The sequence below is a fragment of the Lynx rufus genome, unplaced genomic scaffold (assembly GCF_022079265.1).
Source record: "Lynx rufus isolate CCGP_SWC_20201006 ecotype Redwood Valley unplaced genomic scaffold, mLynRuf1.p SCAF_8, whole genome shotgun sequence".
Lineage (NCBI taxonomy): Eukaryota > Metazoa > Chordata > Mammalia > Carnivora > Felidae > Lynx > Lynx rufus.
In genome coordinates, this window is record NW_025814896.1 from 5,848,970 (window position 1) to 5,874,246 (window position 25,277).

General features: G+C 56.7%; 1 protein-coding gene across 1 annotated transcript in view; it reads left to right on the forward strand.

Annotated features, from left to right (window-relative positions):
• The window catches only part of BMP7 (bone morphogenetic protein 7), a 90,282-nt gene that overhangs the window by 39,796 nt on the left and 25,209 nt on the right, over positions 1 to 25,277 (forward strand). Inside the window, exon 3 of the mRNA XM_047069492.1 lies at positions 20,614 to 20,762. Within this exon, the coding sequence (XP_046925448.1) occupies positions 20,614 to 20,762 (149 nt within the window). The remainder of the gene's footprint in view (positions 1 to 20,613; positions 20,763 to 25,277) is intronic.

Consider the following 25,277-nt stretch of genomic DNA (forward strand, 5'->3'; position numbering starts at 1 on the left):
GGCGAGGGGCTGGCTGAGGGTGGGGAGCCCTTCAGGCTCTGGCTCCAGAGGCTTCCGGAAGCTTCCGGAGCCTTTCTGCTGCTCCTCAAGGCCTACGTGCCTGGTTCCCCGTCTCCTGGCTTGCGCCTCCTTCCACTACACCTCAGCCCCAGGGCGTGAGCTCTGGTTTTGAGCTGCTTTTACAGAAGTTGCCGATTCAGCTCCCCAGTAGAATCTTCAGAGGGCAGGGAAGGAGCAGCTGGCTGCCTGGGCACCCACCGGCTGTTCCGGAAGGTCAGGGGAGAGCATGCCCGGGGCAGTCTGGTCAAGGACACCTTGGCAGGTCTCCTTGCTGCCTTTCTGTAATCCCAGCCCGGAGCTGCCTCAGCGGGAACCAGGTCCCCCGATGCCTCTCGGTCCCCCTTGGGGTCCTCTCCCGTGTCCAGAGGGACCGCTCTGGAAAAAGCCCGCATTCGGGGAAAACCCGCCGGGTGGAGACGGCCGGCACCGTGTCCAGTCCAGTTAGCGCCGTCGGCGTCCTGCCCTGTGGGCTGACGCTGGCGGGCCTTGCTGGTTTTTCTGATCTTTGGGCCTTTGTTTCCTTCCATAATTCATCCCAAGCCTGGCTTGGTGGGGAACGATGGTGACAGTTTCCGTCGGTCACATGCTCGCAACAGATCCGGTCGGTGCTTAGCAAAGCGCCCGCGTCCTCTCTTACTCCGCACGATGACCTCGAGACGTCCGTGTTCTCCCGTTTGGTGGATGAGGTCGCCGGGGCGCAGAGTGGTCACATGAGCCTCCCAAGGTCACACGCTAGAGGCGGAATTCAAAGCCAGGCAGTGGAAGTAAAACTCGGCACGCTGGAGCCCCACCTCGAGAATCCCCACGGACTCGGTCCTGGTGTCACCTTGATCCGGACACTGACTTGCTCCCCACCCTTGCTGTTCCCTTGAGGATCGGCGGGAACTCGGATGAGTCACTTCATCCATTTCATGGGGGTGTAGACTCCCGTCCCACTCCCCCCCCCCAGGGGTTCGGGGGCTGTGGGGAAGTGCAGCGGGGTGGCAAGTAGGGCTCCCAAGGCGACTGGAAGGGTCTGGCCGTCTTTCTGCGAGGGGACACGAGCGATCCCAGCAAGGGGCACTTGAGAGGCGCCTCCTACCCATCCGCCCCAGTCTGATCGCTCCAGGTGGGCCTGACACTTGGCGGCTAAGGTCACGGTGAGCACGGGTCCCCTTGCCTGCGGGCAAGGGCTGCTGCTGGGCACACCTGCATCGATTCGGCCGGTGCCTTCCATTTTGCCCACCCCTTCTTTTTTTTTTTTTTAAGTTTACTTATTTATTTCGAGGGGGGGTGGGGGGAGGAGGGGCAGAAAGAGGGAGAGACAGAGAAGCCCAAGCAGGTTCTGCACTGACAGCTCAGAGCCTGACACGGGGCTCGAACTCACAAACCTTGAGATCATGACCTGAGCCGAAACCAAGAGGTGGACGCTCAACCGACTGAGCCCCCACCCCCACCCCCCAGGTGTCCCCTGGCCCTCCCCTTCTTGAGAACGCCCCTCTGAACGGAGAGAAGAGACGGCCACCTTCTTGAACAGCGATGATGACAAAGCTAGCTTCCTTGAGTACTTGCCAGGCGGCAGTCTGTGGTCCTTCGCATCACACCCCCCGAGGGAGGTACCACCAGGCAGCTCGGCTCACAGACCAGGACACTGAGGCACGATGCCGGGTTAGGGAGTAAGGAAAGGAAGCTTGCATCTGTCTTTTGTCCCATCGGGTTTTCTTCCTTGGCCGGCAGGTATGCATTTTCCTTTTCCTACACGGCAGTCCTAGGAGTTGGGTAATGGTGGGGAAATCCGGTTTCCTGCACAAGGAAACTGAGGCAGAGAAGACAAAAGACCTGGCCGGCTTATTCCACAAGTCTGCATAGTGAAGAGGGAAAGAACTTGGGCCGGCGGGGGGTGGGGGGAGAGGGGAGGCGGCTCATGGACCCTGGCTGAGCCTCACCGGAGATCTGAGTGCCAGCTGCTGAGACGGTGGCAGTTGCCCAACAGCAGGGGCGGGGACAGGTGCCTCGAGAGGGCAGGGGTTTGCTTTATTTGGCCCGTTGTCATGTTCTTCGCGCCTGGAGTCTGACACAGAGCCGGCGCTCGGTAAAACCTGTGTGTGTGATTGCATGACGGAGCATCCGGCCTTCTGGGGCGTGGGCTTCCCGAGTCCCGGGACCACGGCCGCCTCTTGCCTCGAGGTAGTCCCAGCACCTGAGCGGTCACCAGTGTGGAAACGCACGCCAACAGTTACCTGTTGGCTGAGCGAGTGCCCGCCGAGGAGCCCTAGTCCAGCCTCAGACCGGTCCGTCCCGGCGCGTTCTCTCTTCCGGAACTGAAACCTGAGAACGTCTTGTTTGCACTCTTTCTTCGGCATCTGAGCCCAATTTCCAAAAAGTGAAAATTGCCCGTAATTATAATACTTTTCGATCTTAGGGACGTTTCCCTGTGATGATTATAATTATATTATTTAGAGCTGTGTGCCAGTGGGTACCCAAGGGTGGATTGGTTCTCGTCTGCAAATAGGGGACATGTCAGCGTGGGTGCCGCGGCCCTGGGTTTCCTACCCTGGAATGAATTTGGAGAGGATGGCTTTCGCATTGGGGGCTGACTGTATAACGTGATCTGGAGCTTTAATTCCAAAAGCACTTCATACTTGGACGTCTGCTCGCCTATAGGAGCCTGTTTTTCCAAATGTATTAACATCTGTGTTTCATATCAGGGCCTGTAATTGCTTTAGCCTTTTTGGCAGGAGACAAAGAGAATTAATATTTTTCAATGTGGTCGTGAGCGGTCATCTGTAGCTGGGAAGAAAAGAACCCAGTGAGGACCGGGAAGGCAGGCTTACCAGGAAGATCATGTTTTAAAGGCGTCAACCGCGCTTGTGGAAGTCCTCGGTTATTTCAAGTTCATGGCGGAAGGTAGCCATCCGGGCAAATGCTCACGGTTCCTCCACACCCTGGGTCTCCCTTCCTCCGTCTTCTCGCCAGCCTGTCAGCACCATTTTCTTCTTTTCCCCTCACGATGCCCTTGGCTTTCCATCCTGCCGCTCCCAGGATGGCGGAAGGAAAGCGGACACCCGGCCTGCACTCCCCCTCCTGCCCCTCCGGCACCCGAGGCAGGCATTGCTAATGGATCGCGGCACGCCCTCCAGCCTGATCCTCGGCACAGGCCTTGGCTTCGCGGAGCGGCCGAGTGCTCAGCCGCGGAGGGAAGCCGGCCGGCCCCCGGTCTCAGGTCCGGTTTCCGGGAAGCTCACCCCGACACGAGAGTTACGGGTGAAAGTGAGTAACTAGAAAACGTTTCCGGCACGGAGAAGTGGGCGGGCAAAGGCTGGCCGCCAGGCGCCCTGAAGTCTCCGCGGCGGGACTGTGGCTCCCTCCGCCTGCAGGGGCTCCTGGAGACAGAGGTGCAGAGCTCTGCAGGTGTTGAGGCCTCCAGGTCCGTCAGTAGGGGTTAAGGGCGAGCGTCGCAGGCTTGGCAAGCCCGACCTGCCGTGGACTCGGTGCGCATCACCGTGTGAGGGTGGGTCGGGCCGTCCGGGGCCCTGCGGGCCTCCTGGCCTCTACCCTGGAGATGGCGCCACCAAGTTTCAACAACCCCAAACGTGTCCAGACGTCGTCATATGCCCCCTGGGGGCAGAATGGCCCCCGAATGAGAAGCGCCCGGAGTGGAGCACGGGGAGGTCGGTCCCCAGGCACTTCCACTCTAGATGTTGGTCGGCGAAGGGTACGCTGGCGTGGGGGAGGGGAAGCTCATTGCCGCAGCGGGGCCTCCGAGGAGGATCTGAGATGCTGGGGTGCTGGACCAGCCCCAAGGGGTGCTGCTGGCTCTGACCCACGCTCGGAATAGGAATTCTTCACCACCCCTGCCTTGTTCTTACTTTCCCGTTCATCTTGCTTACCGCCGTCTGCCCGTTAAAACACTGCTTAGCCCCTGCCATGGCCTTGCTCACAGGCTTGTATCCTTCCACAGTCAGGGATGATGAGGCCCAAACCGAGGTGGCATCAGAACCACCTGGGAGCACATTTAAAGAGGAAAACAGAGGGGCGCCTGGGTGGCTCAGTCGGTTAAGTGTCCGACTTCGGCTCAGGTCATGATCTCACGGTCAGTGAGTTCGAGCCCCGCGTCGGGCTCTGTGCTGACAGCTCGGAGCCTGGAGCCCGCTTCGGATTCTGTGTCTCCCTCTCTCCCTCCTGCTCATGCTCTGTCTCTCTCTGTCTCAAAAATAAATAAACGTTAAAAAAAAAAATTAAAAAAAAAAAAAGGAAAACAGAGGGGCACCTGGGTGGCTCAGCCAGTTAAAGGTCAGACTTCGACTGGGGTCATGATCTCGCCGCTCGTGGGTTGGAGCCCAGTCGGGCTCTGTGCTGACAGCTCAGGACCTGGAACCTGCTTCGGATTCTGTGTCTCCCTCTTCCTCTGCCCCTCCCCTGCTCACACTTTGTCTCTCCTTCAAAAATAAACGTATTTTTTTAAAAAGTTTAAAAAAAAAAGAGGAAAACAGATTACCATTTTTTTTAAGTTTATTTATTTATTTTGAGAGAGAGAGGCAGAGACAGAGGGACAGAAAATTCCAAGCACGCTCCGTGCTGTTAGTGCGGAGCCTGATGCGGCCCAGGGGCTCCATCCCACGACTGTGAGATCATGACCTGAACCAAGCAGGGACTGGAAGTCTTCGTTTGTATTCTACTTTTTAAAAGTTTTATTTCAGAGCCGTTTTCGGTTCCCTGCAAAACTGAGGGGAAGGGACAGAAGTTTCCTCTATGCCCCCTGGCCCCACACATGTACAGCCTCTCCCGTTATCAACATCCCCAGCCAGAGTGGGACGCTTGTGACATTGAATGAACCTACTTGGACACATCATTATCACCCCAAGTGTGCTGTTTACACTAGGGGTCACTGATGCTGGTGCACATTCTCTGGGCTTGGATAAATGTACAGTGACGTGTGTCCACCGTTATACTGTCATACTGAACGTGTTCACTGCCCTAAAAATGCTCTGTGCTCTGCGTACTCCTCTCTCCCCTCCCCCATCCTTGTTTTCATTGTCTTCATAATCTTATCTTTTCCAGAGCGTCCCGTAGTTGGAACCGTACAGGATGTAGGTGTTAGTATTGAGAACGAGCACCTAGGACTGGCCACATGATTTGTGAGACCTAAGGCAAAATGAAAAGGTCCTAAGGATTTCGAGACGGTGACGGCAGAGCGTTAAACCACGCACAGAGTCCTTCTGTGTGGGGGACCCTGAGTGATGGGACAGGTGCCATGCCCGTGGGGCTGGCCCTGCAACGTCTCCAGGTGGACATCTGTCCGTTATCTCTGTGCATTTGGGTACCTTGCGTCTGCACCTTGATTCCGTGGTCTAGCTCCAACCTCATATACACAGACACACGAAGATGCACACACACGTACACGTGCTCTCTGGTGTGGCCAGGTTGACATTTGCACCCCCTTTTTTCTGGGGGCACCTTGTTTTCAGGCCTCTGCGTTTCTCACCCCATTTCCCTGTCCGTCCGGTCTTCTCCTCTCTTAATTCCCGCTCCTACACCCTCCCCCCACCAGCTTTTTAAGAAATACAATTTACTTTTTATTACTAGGTTTTTATTTATTTCCTTTTAAAGTTTATTTAATTATTTTCAGAGAGAGAGTGGGGGGGAGGGGCAGAGAGAGAATCCCAAGTAGGATCCGTGCTGTCAGTGCAGAGCCTGATGGTGGGACTTGATCCCATGAACCACGAGATCATGACCTGAGCTGAAGTCGGATGCTCAACCGACTGAGCCACCCGGGTGCCCCGATGTGTATTTATTTTTGAGAGAGAGAGAGAGAGAGAGAGAGAGAGGGAGAGAGAGAGAGAGAGAGAGAGAGGGCACGCGCGCGCATGAGTTGGGGAGGGGCAGAGAAAGAGGGAGACACAGAATCCGAAGCAGGCTCCAGGCTCCGAGCCATCAGTACAGAGCCCGACGCGGGGCTCGAACCCATGACCCGTGTGATCATGACCTGAGCCAAAGTCAGACACTTAACCCACGGAGCCACCCAGGTGCCCCAACCCTACCTACTTTAACATCCAGCTCAAATCCACCATCGTGGTCTCACTGCCTTTTGGACCTGGACATGTGGGGGTCAAGATCACTGGGTCCTCAGCTGGAGAGCCTTGTAACCTTTGGGGCTTTTAGCTACCGTCCCTCCAGTGCCTGGCACAGAGCAAATGCTTCCTGAGCGAAGACTAGACTATGAGAGTCTTTTAAAGAAGATGATTTTTTTCTTTCGGACTCCTTTTCAGGGCCTAGTTAAGGAATCTTTAAAAATGATACTTAGGCCCCGAAGCAGACTTCTTTTTTCTCCTCGACGTTGTGGGTTCAGGGATTTGCATTCAACCTTTGGCTCAGGGATTGGGCCCACAGGTGGGGGAAGGGGAGGAGGAGGAAGGGCAGGGTCGTTGGTGAGTCAGGTGGGACCAAGAGTCAGAACCAGGAGCCTCCGGGGCCGGCTTGTCAAGGGAAAGGAAGGATAAATGTCCCAGCCTCCTGTCACCTTGGGGAGTACCGTGCTGAGCTGTGTTCGCGCCGTGTCCCCGGGGGGGCTCAGGCGTGTGAGCCCCGGATGCACACGGCTTCCTGTGTGGGCTTTTTTTCCATCCCTGCCTCTCTTTCTGCCTCACCTCCAGGTGGTTCCTGGGGTCACCTCTCAGGCTACTTGCATTTAAGTCCTTGACTCAGATGTGCTTTTGGGGCCGGGGGCGGCCCCTGAAATACGACGGAAGGTATGACAGAGTGGCCATGAGGCATAGCGTGCGCTTATTACGAAGAGGGAGCTGTTTCCACAGCCTTCCGTCCAGCCTCCACTCTTCCAGTTAAGGATCCACGGTCGGGCTGAAGTCTGAGACACCCCTTCCCACTCGGCATCGAGGTGCTCTGACCTGGCCTTTGTTTTCTGACCTCGAACTTGGTAATCGCGTTACGCGTTTCTGTCTGCACACCCTGCTGTCGGGCTCCCTCCTCTGCTGGCGGCTTCCTTCTCTTCGCGTCTCTGCCTCTGGGTTTGGAATCTTAAAACAGGCTGTGGTTCTTTTTCAAAAAAAAAAAAAAGAAAAAGAAAAAGAAAAAAGGCAGGAAAGATGACCCAGCAGGAAAACGGTGTTTATGTTGGTTTGTTTATTCCCTGACTGTGCGTGAAAGAGGCAGAATTTACCTCGTTCTATTTTGGTCTGGGGCTGGAGGCTGGAGGAAGTGGGGCCACCAGGGAAAGTCTCGAAAGATGAGTCTCCTGTCCGTGGTGTCTCGCCCGCCCGCCCCCACGATGCGAGATGCACGCAGCTGCCAGCCTCGGGGGGTTTCCAGAGCCACCCCCAAGCCCCACGGTGCTCCCCGCAAGGCCTGGTTTCTCTGGGGCGGCCCCGGGGCCCTTTCTGTTTCACCGCACATAGGTTCCCAGGCACTGAAGTCAGCAGCACGGCTCTCCTCTCGTCACTTGGTGTCTGGATGGCTCGTGCCTGGGTGAACGGAAGGAACGACAGGGTCTCCAGTTTCCGGAAACTCTGGGGCCCAAACCCTGGAGCCTTGAGCAAAGGGGGACAAGAGTCAGGTCCAAAAGTAAACTTGCAGTTGGCTTTTTTCCCAGCTGTGGCTTCCTGTCTGTCTGTGTCCTCCCAGCTCCCCCTGGACGCTTACAGATAAAGGGGCCAGTGCTGACAGTGACAAGGGTGCAAATATGGGGGCGGTGAAGCCCAGACCACCAGGCAGTTTCCCACCGGGGGTCTGTTCGGGTAATCTGGTAGCCCCCCGGTTGCACAGGCGGGCCTGGAGGGTGGGGTGTGCAGTGCCCGAGGCTAATCAGCAGGTGTTGTCGGGAGCCTGGGTTCCCGGTGGGTACCGGGGTTGGGGTGGGGGGCAGTGGGCTGGGGGTGAATCCATTGCCGGAGGCGCTTGGGTCGTTTGGAAAAAAACATGGACTTTTCCTCTCTTACAGAAACATTTTTTTTTTTAAGTTTATTCATTTTGAGAGAGAGAGCGCTGGCGGGGGAGGGGCAGAGAGAGGGAGAGAGAGAATCCCAGGCAGGCTCTGCTCTCAGCACAGAACCCAACACGGGGCTCGATCCCACAACTCCAGCATCATGACCTGAGCTGAAATCAAGAGTGGGACGCTTCACCAGCCAAGCCACCCCGGTGCCCCGACTTTTCCTCTTTTAATAACACAGATAACAGAAAGTGATCCCAGAAAACCCCCTGGGCTGGTAAGAGGACTCTGAAGATACTCGCACGTTCACGCGACATAAATTGGAGACCTGCTGTGTGCTGTGCCGTGTGTTAGGTGCTGGGGCTGCAACGAATGGCTGGCAAAGCAGGACCGTTTCTTCCGGGCTTAGGAGCTTGAGGTCTGGTAGGGAAACAGGGAAAACCCAAAGAACCGTGCAAACGAACTTAAACCCCAGCCTGAGTTCTCGGAAGGGAGAGGCTCGGAGGGCGTCTAGAGACGGTGTGCCCATCAGGGCGTCGGCAGAAGCTTCCTTGGGGAGCCGAAGGCTGAGCAGCTGTGTTGGAGGTAAAAAGGTGAGGGACGGTGTTGCAGCGGCCGCACGTGCGGAGGCCTGGGGTAGGCTGGCGTCTGGTCCGGATGCGAGCCTGGACGGAGGCTGGGGTGGCTGAGGCCGCGGGGGCCGGGCAGCGGGCGTGTGGGGTGACGGGGGGAACACATTAGGGAATTTTGGCTTTTTATTCTAAGAGCCACTAGAGGGTGGAAAGCAGGGCAGTTGTGTACTCAGATTTGAGCCCCGGAAAAGCCCTCGCAGGTTGCTGGGGGTGGGGCGGGGGTTGGGTAAGGACGGGTGGGAGTAGGACCCCCCGCCCAGGCTTTCCCCCATCAGAAGCGTTGCTGGCTTCCCTGAGCCTCAGCCTCCCGCCTGTGGAAGGAGACAACAGCACCGACCTCTCAGGTGTGGTGGGAACCGGCAGGCTCCCTGGGTGACGGACGGGGTGCCAGGCCCGTTCTAAGATCATTGCACCTTGAGTGAGGGTCGGAACTTGGTTGTGAGCTCCTTGCTTTGGGGCTGGGGCAGCTTAAATCCGGGGTGGGGAAGATTCACGTTGACGAGGAGGTCCGCTCCGACCTGGAGCCTTGAGCCTTGGACGCTGGCGTGGCATCGGGAGTGCATCATTCTATGGAATCCATTTTTAGAACAATCCTCATAGTTCGCCCCACTTTATAAGTAAAATAACACGAAAGACAGAAGCTGGCTTGTCCAGGGTCGCTCCACTGGGATTTTACTCTAACTTTCCTGGGACCCAAAGCCTTGTGTTGTAATGCCTACATCCCTGCCCGCCCAAAGTGTGTCCCAAGGACCAACCTGGGGGATTCTTCGCTTAGACCTCCTGATCGTTTTCTCCTGCCGGTTGCTGCATCCCCGATCGGGGAGAACCTTCTATTTTTATTTATTTATTTATTTATTTATTTATTTATTTATTTTTAATTTTTTTTTTTTCAACGTTTATTTATTTTTGGGACAGAGAGAGACAGAGCATGAACGGGGGAGGCGCAGAGAGAGAGGGAGACACAGAATCGGAAGCAGGCTCCAGGCTCCGAGCCATCAGCCCAGAGCCTGACGCGGGGCTCGAACTCCCGGACCGCGAGATCGTGACCTGGCTGAAGTCGGACGCTTAACCGACTGCGCCACCCAGGCGCCCCAAGAACCTTCTATTTTTAGCTGACCTCCTCGCCCACCTCCTGCCCCCATGACCCATGTGTACGCACACATTTGAGAGACTCTCTATCACACACCAAGGTCAGAGTAGGCGTTTCTTTGCAGCAGGACTTCTCAGAGCCTTTAAAGAGCTAATGCACGTTATGAACTCTCTTAGGGAGCAATAATCTTGTGGTGCATTCCACCCTTATTTGAGAGCCTTTTGATTTTTGACCCTCTCGTTTTGCTCTCTTGGGTGTTCTGTTAGCGGAGGCAGTTGTTGAGAGCTTGGTAAACGCATCCGTCCTCTCACGTATGGGGAAACTGAGGCCCAGCCCTTGATGGCTCCTGACTGACTTCCTGACTTTTGACAACATGGGCCTCCTGGACTGTGGACAGGAGTCTTGTTGACCCTCCTGCGAATGCCCAGGCGGGGGGGACGGGGGAAGGGAGAGAGACCGACCGACCGACAGACGGACAGATGGCCCCGGGGTGGGGAAACCGCGGGCTGGTGGCTCATGCTCCGGCCGTGGGAGGAGGCTATCATGCTTCTTTGTGTGTTTTTCCACCTTCCTCCCAAATGACTTAATTTTAGCCTTCCTGGATGTGCGTATGGCCTTCGCGAAAGTATTTTAAAAAAGCCTCTCTGACTTCATCTTCCTGTCCCAGGGATGCCAGGGACCGTTTGGGTAGCTTGGTAGAAAGGCAGGGCATTCCCCGAAGCCCCCGGGTGGGGTGCTGGGGAGCCGGGCTGGGTCCTCCCCAGCCTGGGGCTCTGGAGGGGCACTCCCCACGGCACCACGCCCCGGCTTCCTCCCTGGGCCCTTTGATCTCCTTCCCTGCGGGGCTGGTGTGCGGGTCCAGGTGCGAGCAGGGCTGCTGGCTTCCCAGCCTGACTCCTCCTTTGCAGCAACATGCCTGCTCTCCCTCCGTGACTTCCTGTCAGCCTGGGGCTCCCCAGTGCGCGCCCTCCTGCTCTCCGGCTTCTGGGGCACGTTCTCGAGGCTCAGCGGCGGTCAGTGACGTGCAGAGTTTGAAAGCGCCAGGCCCTACAGTGTTCCAAAGAGCCGCGGGCTGAGGGTGAGGGTCAGAGCAGGGGTGAGGGAGAGGAGGCTGCTGGTGACCCCTCATCGTGACTCCATCCCAGGCTGGAAACTCTTCCTAGCTTCCCAGTCCTCTTCAGACCAGAACCCCCCCCCACCCCCACCCCCCGGGGCCGGAGGCTCTCCCCGCCTCTCTTACCTTGCCTCGCACACTCTGTTCCCTCTGCTGGAATGCCCTTCCCGCCCTCCTGGCTGCATTAGCCCTGCCCATCCCTCTGACCTGCCTCAGGAGACACTCTTGTCCTTCCTCTGGGCGTAACAGGGGACTCCTTCCCCTCCCTCGGGCCAACTGACCGGGATTCAATTGCCTTCGCCTTGTGAGGCACTCAGCCTCCGGAGTCCAAGCTCTGTCTCTGGCTGACAGAGCGGGTGTTGGGGGAGTGAGACTCCACTCGTTCCCGTGGCTGCTGGACCACAAATTTAGCGGCTCGAACGCGCACCCATTATGGATCTCGCTGAACTAACGTGAAGGTGCCCCAGGGCCGCGGTCCTCCTGGAGGCCCCAAGGGAGGATCCGTTTCCTTGTCCTTTCCGGCTTCAGATGCCGCCCCCATCGCTCGGGCTCACGGGCTGCGGCCAACAGTTGCGTCCCTGTGACTCCGCGTCTGTCCTCACACCTCCGTCTCTGGCTGGCGCACCTGCACCACCCAGAATCCTCTCCCAGCTCAGCGTCCTTCGCCACATCTGCAGAGTGCCCTTGCCCGGGCAGGTCACGGGTTCTGGGGATGAGGACATGGTCTTCCGGATCGGGGGGCGGGTGTTACTCTGCCCACCCCATAATCCGAAGTCCATCTCTCTCTGATGGGGGTCGCTTGGCACTGGGCCAGCCACGTTCTCCTGGATTCTCTCCACGCCCACTGACCCCTGGGAGGATTCCTGGCTGGGGGGGCCCGAGGGGAGGGATTATTCGGGTCGCTTTCTGTCTGGGGTGTGCTCCTCATTGGCTGAAGACACTTTTTGTTTAACGTTTACTTATTCTCGAGAGAGGGAGAGAGAGAGAGAGAGACCGAGCAGGGGAGGGATAGAGAGAGAGGGAGACACAATCCAAAGCAGGCTCCAGGGTCCGAGCTGTCGGCATAGAGCCTGACGCGGGGGCTCGAACATACGAACCGCGAGATCACGAGCCGAAGTCAGACGTTTAACCGGCTGAACCACCCAGGCACCCCATTAGCCCCTCATCTGTGAAGCAGGGGTCACGGCTCTGTACCCCGGTGAAGGAGGAAGGATTAGGTGGGAGAATGTCCCTCAAGCCTGGTGGCACAGCCGCTGCCCGGGCCTCAGTGTTGGGGTGCCGGGGCCCCTTGCTGCCGGGCAGGACTCCTGGAGAGACCCGGATGCCTCCCAATGTGGCCCTTCCAAACCCCGGCCGCGTGTGCTCCCCGAAGGTTGTGGGCTGTGTTCCTGAGGGACCCCAGGGGGGACAGCCAAGCTGGGAGTCGGGCTGTGACGGCACGAGCGGTTCCATCGTACCCTACACTGAGGCCCAGAGCTGGCTACCCCCACGCAGCCGCCGGTGGCCTGCACACAAAGTCTGGGTTTCGGCGCCGAAAATGGAAGCAGCGGGAAGAGATTTCTGAGGCCCCAGGCCGCTGGGACCCACCGGCGGGAGGGGGAGGCAGGAGGTGGAAGGAGGCCCGGTCCCCACAGTGCTGCAGGATCGAGGGAAAGAGGAGGGAAACTGGGTTCTGAGACAGGAGAGGGGCTCTCCAGTGCCAAGGCCGCGGGCACTGGGGAAGCTGGCTGGGATCTGTTTTCCTGTGGCTCCTGCCCCCGTCAGGGGTCCCCCGGGGCCAGAGAAATCCTCCGACTTCCAAGCTGGCCGTTCTGCGGGGCCCAGGGGCTGTATTCTGTGGGGGCTGTGTTTGCGTAGAGGGCCGATCTCTGAGGTCCGGGTCCAGGGGTGGTCCCCCCACATTTCCCCGGGGATCCCCACCGCTCTGGGAGGTGGGTCGTGGTGAGGCCCTGTAGATCACAGTCTCGGAATAGTTTCTAAGGAGCCAGAGGGCAAAAAAAAAAAAAAAAGGACTTTCCGCCTTCCCACGTTGGATTAAAAATACCCACTTTTCCAGCCTGGTGGAACTTTCCGGGGCAGGTGGGCTGTGAGGTACTGGAAAGCGACTCTAGCCATGGCGTGTGGCCCTCCTGCTTCTCTCTGGGGCTTAGGTTTCGGCTGGTTCTCAGGGCTGGTTCTGTCCCGGGAGAGGAGGAGCCCACAGGCCCCGGCCACACACTGTTCCCAGGCCGGTGGTTAAATATTAACACCCCTCCGTGCCACGAAGCCGGGGTCACTGGCGGTTCAGGCCTCACAGGGAGCACGGCTTCAGGGGCTCCTGGGGGTCAGGAGGGAGAAGGTGACCTTCTGCCTCTTCTGTCCTCCTGCCGCTGCTTTCGTCGGAAGCAGTGGGAGAAGGTGAAGCGAGGCCACATCTGCGTCTCAGCTCGGCTGCGCCCCTGTGCGCTTGGAGGGGTGGGCACGTTGTCCACACCCACGAACGGGGGCTGAGAGCCGGGGCCAGCGCCCCCTCCCCGGTTCGTAATGCGAATCAGGCCGAGCGGGGAAGTAGGGTTGCCCCGCGGAGATCTGGCTTCTTCCAGAAATGGAAACAACGTGCCAGGGGCTCCTCGGGGGGCTCAGTGGGTTAAGCGTCCGACTCTTGGTTTCGGCTCAGGTCAGGGTCTCTCGGTTCGCGGGTTCGAGCCCCGCGTCGGGCTCTTCACTGGCGTCGCGGAGCCTGCTCGGGATCCTCTCTCTCCCCCTCTCCCTGCCCCTCCCCCCCGTAAAAAATCAAAAAGTAAACCTGAACACATATTTAGAAGACACGGAACGGGCCAGCTGAATTGGGACAGCGTCGATGAACACGCGAGGAGGGGAACCGTTTGGGGGAGAGTTGTAGCTGAGACACGGTGGGTGGGCGTGGGAACCTGAGCATACTATTAGCATGATGGCTCTTTGCTCCGTGTTTTAGGCCTACGTTGGCTCTACCCGCTTCAAACGACACAGCTTTATTGAGAGAGAAATCGCATTCCGTACGACTCACCCTTGTGGAGCCTACCGTTCGGTGGTCTTTAGTCCGTTCAGAGGTCTGTGGCCATTTCCACTGTTCCACGTGTTCATAAGCCCAAAAGGAAAGTCCGTACCCACCAGCACCCCCCGCCCCCCCACCCGGCCCCCTCCCAGCCACCGCTCGTCTTCCTGATTCTCTGTAAATTTGCCTCTCTGGACAGCTCACGTAAACGGAATCCCCCCGCGTGCGGTCGCGTGGCCGCCTTCCTTTACCCGGCAGGGTGATTTCAGAGTTCGCCCATCTTACCAGCTGGTTCTTTATTCCGTCTTACCGCCAAGTAATTTTCCGTGGCGTGGATTTACCACACTTTGTTTATCCACGTAGCAGTTGATGGGTATTTGAGTTGTTCACACTCTTTGGGGCCACGTTACAAATAATGCTGCCATGAACCTCGGCGTGTCGGATTTTGTGTGGGTCTGTGTGCACGTTTCACGTCCCCACGAGCGGTGTAGGAGCGCTGTGGTTACCGCGTGTCCTTGCCAACACTCGTTACCGTCTGTGTTTTTGGTTTTAGCCGTCCTAGCGGGCGTGAGGGGCTGTCTTACTGTGGTTCCGCATCGCATTTCCCTAGTGGCTGGCGATGTTATCTTCCTTCCGCGTGCTCACCGGCCATTGGTAGGTCTTTGTAGAGCTGCCGTTGACATGGGCCTTGTCCGTTGTTGGAGTCCGTGGCGGACGAGCTTTCCCCACCTTGTCCTGTGCCATTTTCTTGACCGATTTGTATATAAGCAGGAATTGTCCATTGATAGTTTGTCAATTTTGGTAAAGGTAGTGCAAAACCATTTGGGGTTTGGGGGTGAGAAAGGCTGTTTATTCCTGTTTCAATTCTTTTTTTTTTCTTTTGAGAGATGGCGAGTGGGGGGCACACTTGTGCAAGTCAGGGAGGGGGCAGAGGGAGAAAGAGAGAGAGAGAGAGAGAGAGATTGAGAGAGAGAGAGAATCTCAGGCAGGTTCCATGCCCAGCACAGAGCCCGATGAGGGGCTCGATCCCACAACCCTGGGATCATGACCTGGGCTGAAACCAAGAGTCGGACACTCACCCGACTAAGCCACCCAGACGCCCCGCGTGTTCCAATTCTCAACGCATTTAGTTTGGCTCGAATTCTCTGTTTGTTTTTTTCCGCCGTTTTTAGTATCTTGTATTTCTCCAGAAACACTCGTGCTACTCATTCTGTTTTATAGGACCTTTTTGCTTGGTACCCTATTTCCCCCTTGTCAAGAAGTGTTGATTTGTGTGGTCCTTAGAAGCAGCTCCATGGGACTTGTGTGCGCCGTAAGGTTTTACTAATGTCTCTTAGTAGATGGCTTGCGGTTTTTCTGTAATGCGGCGTGACTGGTTTTGGGGTCCTCTCTCTGGGAGGGATGGCCTCCCCACAACACAGCGGCTGAATCGGCAGAGTCCTATTTTGCTCAGAAATCTAGGCAGGGCGAGCTTCCCAGAGAGCAAAGCCAGAGCTGCCGAGCCCCTTACATTTTAGTCCCCAGCCTAGCCGGGCCTCGCTTCCACCGGGTCCCACTGGTCACGGCAAGTGGCAAAGTCGGCCCAGACTTCAGAGGCAGGAAACAGACCCCACTGACTTACGGGGGAGCTCCATGTGGGGGCAGCGGTGGGAGGAGTTGCCGGTGGCCCTATTTGCAGAAAACCTACAACTGTAAACATCCTAATGCAGTTGCCTGATGCACTTTGGAGTCCCAAGTGAACATTCTTTGAATGGATACGTGGTCTGTTGACTTGTGGCTCTTGGGAAGTCACGGAACGTCTGGGGCCAAGGCAGGTTGAGTTCCGCGGTCTCGCAGGGAACCGGCCCCTGCGTGGCTCACGTAAGCCCAGGGAGGCCCCTCGGAGCCCCGAGAGTCTGGTGCTGAGCTGGTCTTCACTTGGGTCTCCCCGTCGCCGAAGAAGGTCGCGTTATCCCCATTTGACAGAGGAGGAGACTGAGGCCCAGGGATCGGCTGGCTGGACCTACTCTCCTCCCTTCCCCACCACCCAGACCTCATACCCGTCTAGTATTTCCTCTGCTCCGCTGCTATGCTGTGATGGGAACGTGTGTGAACGCAGCATCCGACCACCTCCCGTGTCTCTTGTCCTCTGGTGAGAGGGTGATTTAAGGACGTGCCAGGGCTTGTGTGCTCAGACTTCCGATGCTGTGCCCGGTCCTGTCGCTTACCAGGTCACTCGGATGGACAGTTGGCTTCGCCTCTCTGGAGCTCACCGTCCTCATCTGTAAAATGGGAACACCACTCTTACCGTCGGGAGCCCCAGAGAACTGGCGGGAGGAAAGCGCCGGGGCGGGGGCGGGGGCGGGGGGGTGGCCTTCACCCTGAGCCTTTTCGGCCTCTGCTCACGCCTGGGCCGGCTCCAGGAGGCCAGCGTGTTCAGGGTAAATGCCACGTCACCGAGGGCTTCTCCGGTTCCTCCTCTGCGTGAGAACCGCTGTGCTCTGATAAGACGCTCGACGTGCCGGCCGGAAACGGCCAGTCGCCCACCTTTCCCTCCAGACTTGGTCGCAGAGTGACGTCTCCGTTGCTTCGTCCGGGCCCGCCTCGTGCCCGGACCGTCGGGGCAGAAGCAAAGCCCGTGTCAGCGTCCCGCTCTCCCCGCCTCGCCAAGGCTCTCCTGCCCCCGTGCCTTCGAAGACGACTCTGCCCCTGCCAAGCCAGCCTGGAACAGACTGCAGCCCGTGGCTAGGGGGCGGGGAGTCGGTGCGTTCCCGCTGATTCACGGATGAGTCAACGCTCCCTGTAACTAACATCTGGCGCGGGGTGTCACGGCCTGTAAGAAGAACGTTCAGTATCGTTTGGCAAGGCGTTCACCGTTCGAAGGCCTGATTCTGTGGCCCTAAGTGACTCCTCGTGGTGTTTTCCCGTCCGTGAGGGCCTCTCCAGATATCTGGTCGCGTTTTCTTGCAAACAGCGGCGTCCAGCAGAGTCACCCCCCCCCCCCCCCGCCCCAGGTTTGCGACTTCCGTGCTGTGGTGTGTGGGAGCAGGGGAGCTGTGCTGGCTCGAGCGGTGTTTCTTCTCTGCCTGTGTCTCGTTGGGAGCAGCTGACTGGTTCCCTGACGATGTTGGCAGCGATGCATGGCCAGCGGAGCCACCGAGGCACGCGGGGGGGCAAAGACGGCGGGAAACTCTCCTTTGTAAGCTGGCGATCTGCCTGGAACATCCCCCAAAGCAGTTCTGAATCTGCCTGTAACGGGGCGCCGGGCAGAGGTGGAACTATCTCGTCGTTTTGGTTCAGTTCAGACGTGGCAGTCAAAGCTAGGGTCTTCAGAAAGACTTCGGGGCTCCAAAAAGCCGTCCCTGGGGCGCCTGGGTGGCTCAGTCGGCTGGGCGCTGACTTGTGCTCAGGTCACCATCTCGCGCTCCGTGAGTTCAAGCCCCGCGTCGGGCTCCGTGCTGCCAGCTCGGAGCCCGGAGCCGGCTTCCGATTCTGTGTTGCGTCTCTCTCTCTCTCTGCCCCTCCCCTGCTCGCGCTCCGTCTCTCACTCTGTCTCGAAAAGAGATAAAGATTTTCAAAAATTTTAAATTGCTTAAAAAGGACAAATACAAATAAAATGAAAAGCTGTCCTTGCTTCCATAATCTCTCTGCGTTAGCGAGGGGACTGAGATCCTCGGGGACTTCCGAGTGGCTGGCCGAGACGCTGCACCGTCTGTTGGCCGGGAGATCGGCAGTCCTGTTTCTTGCACACGCCCTGTAGAACATACCTCAGCATTTTCTGAGTCGGGTTCCGGCCATCGTTGGGTGTCACTTAAAAAGTGGGATGTTAGGGGAGGTGGAGGGGGATGACCCCTCCTCCCCCGCCCCGTTTCTGTCTTCTGTTCCAGATGATGCTGTCACTGTGGAGCGCCCAGCCCTCCCATGGCCAAGGGCTGGGCACCAACTCGACTAAGACAACCGGGTTCTCTGCTCTCAGACTTTGGGATGGGGCGATGCATAGAGAGAACTAGAACTTAAGTTCCTGCCTTCGACAGCTGGGCCGGATGAGACAGCCCTGCACCCTCACACCTGCCTTGGCTCGTGCCGCTTCCCCATCCCTGCGTAGGCTTTTCTGAGTGACCTGTTCACCTCCCCATACGTTTCCAGTGGGTTCTGCGATAAAGGAAATTGAAACACCGGCTAAAGTCACTGATCTAGTTTCTGCGTGCCTTCTCACGACTCTCGTAGACATTAAGGGGCTTGGTACATGTCTAATTTAGCGTTACGGCACGCAGCAGAGGTAGAATTCGGCCGACCTCACAAACGTGGAGTCTCCGGGCCACACAGAAGAGGGATGACAGGAGATGTGTCCCTTCATCTAAGGTGGGGGGGCGTCTGCTCCTCGGTGCCAGCCGATGGCTTAATGGCTTGTATTACAATGAGTTTGATTTGCCAGAGGTTCTGAAATGAGGACAATCACACCCGAGCAACGGCAGCGTCCAGATGAACCGCGTGCGTCCCTGGTTGCAAGCTTTGACTGGCAGGTGGTCTGGTTGGATTTCGATCCCGCCTTGACCGTGTTTCAGCACACAGTGACCCCTGCAGTCCCGGGCAAACAGCTTTGCCTTTCTGAGCCTCAGTCTTGAGATCTGCACAATGGCACACGTAATTTTATCCACCTCATAGAGTTGTTGTAAGGATTCAGTGCTGATAGGATGCTGGTCAGGCATTTCAGCCCAGAGTCTGGCACGTGGTAAGTGCTCAATAAACAGTCACTCGATCTCAGGCCTTTATGTGTGAGCAGAGAAAATTCGCCTTAATTCCCAGGAAAATTAGATCACTCCGGGTATGGTGCAGATGGTCGATGCCCCAGGGCAGGGGCTGGTTAGGGTGTCGTTCGCCGTTGTACCCCAGTGTCTGGCACAGTGTGGGGGTTCAAAATTTTTAACTGATTGTTGAAGGACTCAAAATGTTGAAACTTTCAATTCTTTTTAAAAAAATTTTTTTTTCAACGTTTATTTATTTTGGGGACAGAGAGAGACAGAGCATGAATGGGGGAGGGGCAGAGAGAGAGGGAGACACAGAATCGGAAACAGGCTCCAGGCTCCGAGCCATCAGCCCAGAGCCTGACGCGGGGCTCGAACTCACGGACCGCGAGATTGTGACCTGGCTGAAGTCGGACGCTTAACCGACTGCGCCACCCAGGCGCCCCGAAACTTTCAATTCTTATGAGTAAAACTGTGCAGAATGTCATGAGACGTTGTATACTACAATTCTATTAACTATGAATGTAAAAATTCACCCATCCATCCATCCATCCATCCAACCATTCATTCATCCATCTATCTATCCATCCACCCACAATCCACATATCCATCGTCCACCCATCTACCCATCCACCCACCCACCCACCCACCCATCCACCCATCCATCCACCCATCCATCCGTCTGTCCATCCATCCATCCATCCACCTATCCATCATCTACCCCTCCATCCATCCAGCTGTCCATCCACCCACCCATCCACCCCTCTATCCATCCATCCATCCATCCATCCATCCATCCATCTATCCATCCATCCACTCATCCATCCATCCATCCATCCATCCACCCATATATCCACCCCTCTATCCATCCATCCATCCATCTATCCACCCCTCTATCCATCCACCCCTCTATCCATCCATCTATCCATCCACCCACCCACTCATCTATCCATCCATCCATCCATCCATCCATCCATCCATCTGTCCTTCCACTCATCCATCCATCCCTCTGTCCATCCACTCATCCATCCATCCATCCATCCATCCATCCACCCATCCATCCATCCATCCATCTGTCCTTCCACTCATCTGTCCATCCCTCTGTCCATCCACTCATCCATCCATCCATCCATCCATCCACCCACTCATCCATCCATCCATCCCTCTGTCCACCCCTTTATCCATCCACCCCTCCATCCATCCATCCATCCATCCATCCATCCATCCCTCTGTCCACCCCTTTATCCATCCACCCCTCTATCTATCCATCCATCCATCCATCCATCCACCCCTCTACCTATCCATCCACCCCTCTACCCTTCCGTCCATCCATCCATCCACCCATCCACCTATCCTCCATCCACTACAACATCAGTTGTAGTTTTACCCATTTTGCTACTGCAAAATGTGAGAAAGAGAGGATTAAAGGGTTGTCTCCATTAATGCCCATCTAGGCGTCCACCACCTCATACGTGGTGGGCTTAGGAGGAAGTTGCACGGCATGCAGATGAGGAGTGTGTGTACCGGTGCTCGGTTGCCTGAGCTCACACCCCAACTCCTGCCTAAATGACCTGGGGCAAGTCATGGTTTTACCGTAATCGTGGCGATGATAATAGCTCTACACCTTAGGGTCGTGAGAATTGAATGAGGTAATATGTGTATTCCAGGCCATGCCTGGCAAATGGTGAGTAATCCAAAAAATGTGAGCTTCTATTCCCTGAGAGTTCAGGCAACACAGAGGCTGCAAATGCCTGCCTTCCTGTACTGTCTCCCATCGGGATCCCCCCTAACAAGTGTGAAGGGTGAGCTCGCCTTGGAGCAGCGCCCTGTCCCCTGCGTGCATTCTCTGTGCCCCTTCTACACTCCCTTTTTCCGTCACAGCTACTAAGGGGTCTTCAGCCCTGGATCTTGCTCTGATGTACCCGCTTCTGGGGGCCCGGTGGACCTCCTCCCACCTCCCCTACTCCCCACGGTCCTTCTGTCCAACAGCGGCCGGCTGGTGACAGGGCTGACCGAGCCATGACCTGCCATGCCTCGTGTCTCTCCTCCTCTTTTGTAGGGAGTCAGACCTGTTCCTGCTGGACAGCCGCACGCTCTGGGCCTCGGAGGAGGGCTGGCTGGTGTTCGACATCACGGCCACCAGCAACCACTGGGTGGTCAACCCACGGCACAATCTGGGCCTGCAGCTCTGCGTGGAGACCTTGGACGGTAGGTGTCCCATCACCACCCCTCTGGTTCCGACACAGCCTGTGCTCCTGGACTCATGTAGGAGCTCAGCAACAAGTTCATGCTTGTTCCCATCCAGGGAGGGCTCGCTCCTCCGACCCCCACCAAGCAGTGCTCGCTGTCCGCGTTTTGATCCCAAGCAAGAGTAGCACCTGCCCCTTTGCAGGAGACGATGACACCGTTGGCCACACCGGGTTGGGCGAGGCCTCATTGTGCAGAGCAAGGTCCCCGCACCAGCGGGCTGGACATCCTCGCGAAAACACAGACTCTGGCCCGTCCCAGGCCTGCACTGTTAACACCGGCACTTTATTTAAAAAAAAAAAAAAAATTTTTTTTTTCTAACATTTTATTTATTTTTGAGACAGGGAGAGACAGAGCATGAACGGAGGAGGGTCAGAGAGAGGGAGACACAGAATCTGAAACAGGCTCCAGGCTCTGGGCTGACGGCTCAGACGCGGGGCTCGAACTCACGGACAGCGAGATCATGACCTGAGCCAAAGTTGGTCGCTCAACCGACTGAGCCACCCAGGCGCCCCTAAAACCGGCACTTTAAAAAAAATTTTTTTTTACATTTATTTATTTTTGATAGAGACAGAGCACAAGTGGGGGAGGGGCAGAGAGAGAGGGAGACACAGAGTCCAAAGCCGGCTCCAGGCTCCGAGCCGTCAGCACAGAGCCTGACCCGGGGCTCGAACTCACAAACCGCGAAATCACGACCTGAGCCGAAGTCGGACGCTCAACCGACTGAGCCACCCAGGCGCCCCTAGAACCGGCACTCTAACTGGAGCCCCGGGTGATGCCTGAGCGCACATAACTGTGTGAGACGCGCTGACGCAGGCACCCCAACCTGGGGACATGGGACATCCTGGGTGTCCCGTGCATGGCAGGATGTTGAACCGTGTCCCCGGCTCCTACCCACTAGAGGCCAGTCTGCCCAGAATGTCTCCAACTGTTACCGAATGTTCCCTGAAGAGCCACATTGCCCGTGGTTAAGGACCTCAGCCCTGGTGCGAGGCAGGAAGCCCCTTCCAGGAGACCCCGAATGTGGTTCTGACCCCCAGTACTTGGAGACTCCGCTGTTGGCTGCGTTCCCCTGTGCTTTCCGCGCCCCGCCTTAGATCCCCCGTCTTTGACGAGGGCGGACAGACGGCGAGTGGGAGCCAGGGTGGGGTTAGCTGCGCCCATTTCTTCCCCCGAAATGTGTTTCTTATTAAGTTGGGGGGCGGCTCTGGGGTCGGTAGCTTCTTCCTTACGCCAGCTTTAAGGAAAAAAAAAAAAACACACCCAAACGAAGAACACATTTATTTCAGAATGGGTAATACTTGCCAGTGGCTCCAAATTCAAGTTACAGATGCGTGCACCCGTGTGGACTTGCCCCGTGACCTCCTTCTGTAGCTGAACTCCACCTCCAGCGCCAATGCTGTTCCCATGGTAGTGGACGTCTTTTCAGAGATGCCCTCTGGGGATTTACACCATCGCACGTACATTCTGTGTTCCTTTTATTTATCTGTTTTCCCCTGCGGGCAGTACCATAGTCTAGACAGCGTTGGCCCCCTGGCTTTTTTTTCACCTGGCGACTCACCTTGAAGGTTGGGCCTTTTCAGCCGTTAAAGAACTTCCCTGTTCGTGTGAAGGCTGTTGTGGGTGTGTGTACGTGTGGAGCCTTCGTAGCTCTTCCGCTCGCTCGCTGTGTGACTTTGGGCAACCTCCCTGACCTTTCCCAGCCTCCTCATCCCCAACGCCCAGGGCTCCGGGGTGCTTCTGAGATTACGTGAGTTAATACAGAAGGGGTTTTAAAATAGTGCCCCAATGGGGAGCTGGGGGCAGCTCGGAGAGTCCGACTGTGGATCTCGGCTCAGGTCACGATCTCGTTGTTGGGGAGATCGAGCCTCGCGTCGGGCTCTGCGTGGACAGGTATGTGCCTGCCTGGGATTCTCTCCCTCCCTCTCTCTCTCTGCCCCTCACCTTCTCTCTCTCTCTCTCTCTCTCTGTCTCTAAAACAAACTAAAAACAAAGTTTTAACGATTAAAAAAGGGGTTGCCTGGGTGGCTCGGTCGGTTAAGCGTCCTCGTCCGCTTGAGTGAGTGTAGCCCTGGGATAAATTCCCGAAAGGGACGCTGTCTGTGGTTTGGATCAATACACCCCCCCGCCCCCAAGCAATGCACGAGGGCACCCGTTCCCCCTTCTTTGACAGGACACGTTTCCAAACTTGTCCGTCTTTGCACATCAGGTAGGCGACAAATGGGACCCTGTAGGTTTGCTTTGCTTTTCTCTCTCACGTTTGAGGCTCAGCCCTTCCTCCTGTGCGTGGCCCGCAGCTTTCCTCCGTGTGCCATCCGTTCATACCCTCTGGTAGAGCGTTGGTCTTTTTCTTTATATTCTACGGACAGCTGGCCCTTTGTGCTTGGAGCTGCAAATTCTTTTGCCCGTTTTTACTTTTTCTTTTTACTGTGGTTAATGCCAGGTTTTACCCAACGGATTTAGGTGATGCGCCCAATTTGTATCACCTTTTCGTTTACGCCTCCTGGGCTTGGCCACTTTTCTTTCCCGTCAGAGGCCACCGCTTTGGTCTCAGGCTGCCTTCTCTACCTGAGATTTGCCTAAGGCCATGTACCATGTGGGACGGGCCGCAGAGTTTAGGGCCACGCTTGTCTTGTTTCCAGTGGTTTTCTTTCTCCTGATGGAGCCCTCCCCCCCCCTTCCCTTCTCCTTCCCCTTTCCATGACACTTAAGGTCGGGGCGGGGGGGGGGGGCTGGGGGGGGCGGTTCCTAGAAGTGCTGAAGTTTTCCATTGCTACATTTCGAGTTGGCAAGCTATATGTCTGATGGACCAAATTCAGCTTGCAGCCTGTTTTTCTGTGGCCTGTGAGCTAAGAATAGTCCTCACATTTTTAAATGGGCAAGATATCAAAAAAGAAAGACTATTTCATGACATGTAAACTTCCATGAAATTCACATTTTGGTGGTCATAAAGTTTTATTAGTACACAGCCACACTTACTGATTTACATATTGTCTAGGCCTCCTTTTGTGCTATCACAGCAGCGTTGAGTAGTTATGACAGAGACTCTGGTCCACAAAGCTGAAAATACTTACTATTTTCCGATGATTATTTACAGACAAAATGTGCAATCCCTGTTGTCTGCCAGAACTTCTCAAACTGCGTTCTGTGAAGTGTTCAAGGGTGTCCCGGGGTAAAGGAAAGCATTGATGATCAGTGAAGTGTGAGAAATGCTAGGTTGGAGACACTCAGCAGGTTTCTCTGCAGGACTTATCAGAGCCTTTATTTTGTGAATGTCCATTGGGAGTTTCCTGATGGGGAATATAGCGTAGAGGAATTCCAAACGTATTTGGCAATGGAGTCATTCAGCTCTGCTTTTTACTTACAAGCTTTTGAGGAGCAGATTGGGGGCGGGGGGTGAGGTTAAAAAATGAGGCTAAGGTAGGCTTGATCCCTTTCCCTGGACTTGTGGATCCTGGCTAGACCTTCCAACTTGACCTTAAGGGGTCCTGTGCTTCTCTGCCCTGCTAGCTTGAGGCGGCCCAAGTTTGGTTTTTCTCTCAAGGGACAACCAACCCTGTTCCCTTTAGTTTTTGCCACTGTCTTTCTCCCCCAAAGTCTGGGGCTTTGTACGCTTATTTCCTCCAGCCTCTGCTCCCCCCGGCGTGAAGGGGAGGCTTGGCATCCACTGAGATGGCCTAGCCTGCTGGTTAAAGCTTGGGCTCAGGAGGCCAGACTCCCCGGGTTCAAATCCCACCTCGGCCGTGTGCAGCCATGTGACCCAGGGTGAGTCACTCCATGTCCCTCCTCTGGAAAGTGGGGTTAATAATAGTTTCCACCGTCCAGGGTGGTGGTGAAGGATCAGATGAGCTCATGCAAGTGAAGGGCTTAATTGCCCAGCTTGAGGCAGCAGCCGAGCACAGAGCGCTGTCTGCCGTGGTCCCTCGTAAGTCCCGCCACGGGGCCTCGAGGCAGATGCCGCCGTCCAGCTCCTCATGGCACAGGGGAGGACGCCGAGGCCCCTGAGGGTGTGCGGCTCCCTCTTCCGGCATCCACCTGGGAACTCCTCTCCGTCTATGGGGGGGGGGGGGTGGTGTAGCCTAGTGGTCATAGCTGCTGCCCAGAGTCAGGGCGAGGAGCAGAAGCTGTACCCCTGACTCCAGGCCCGTCTCCTCCCCGCCCGTCCCCTCCCACGCCGGGCACCGGTTGCTGGGCAGGGATGCCGCCCCCCCCCCCCCCCGGGGACTTGGCCGGTCCGTCCAGGCACCGTACCTGCCACGGAGACAAGTTTGGCCTGGCTGCCTGGGTCAGGGCGGGACCAGCCGCTCAGCCCGCCGGGGAGGAGCCGAGGTATGCCGTGGCCGGTGGGGGCTGTGAATTTGGGGATCTTCTTGGGGATGAGATGAGAGGCAGGTGAGCCCGGCGGTTCTGAAACCACGGGCTCCTGGCTCTGCAGTTGTCCATCGGAATCCCCCGGGGGGCTCGTAGAGAATACGG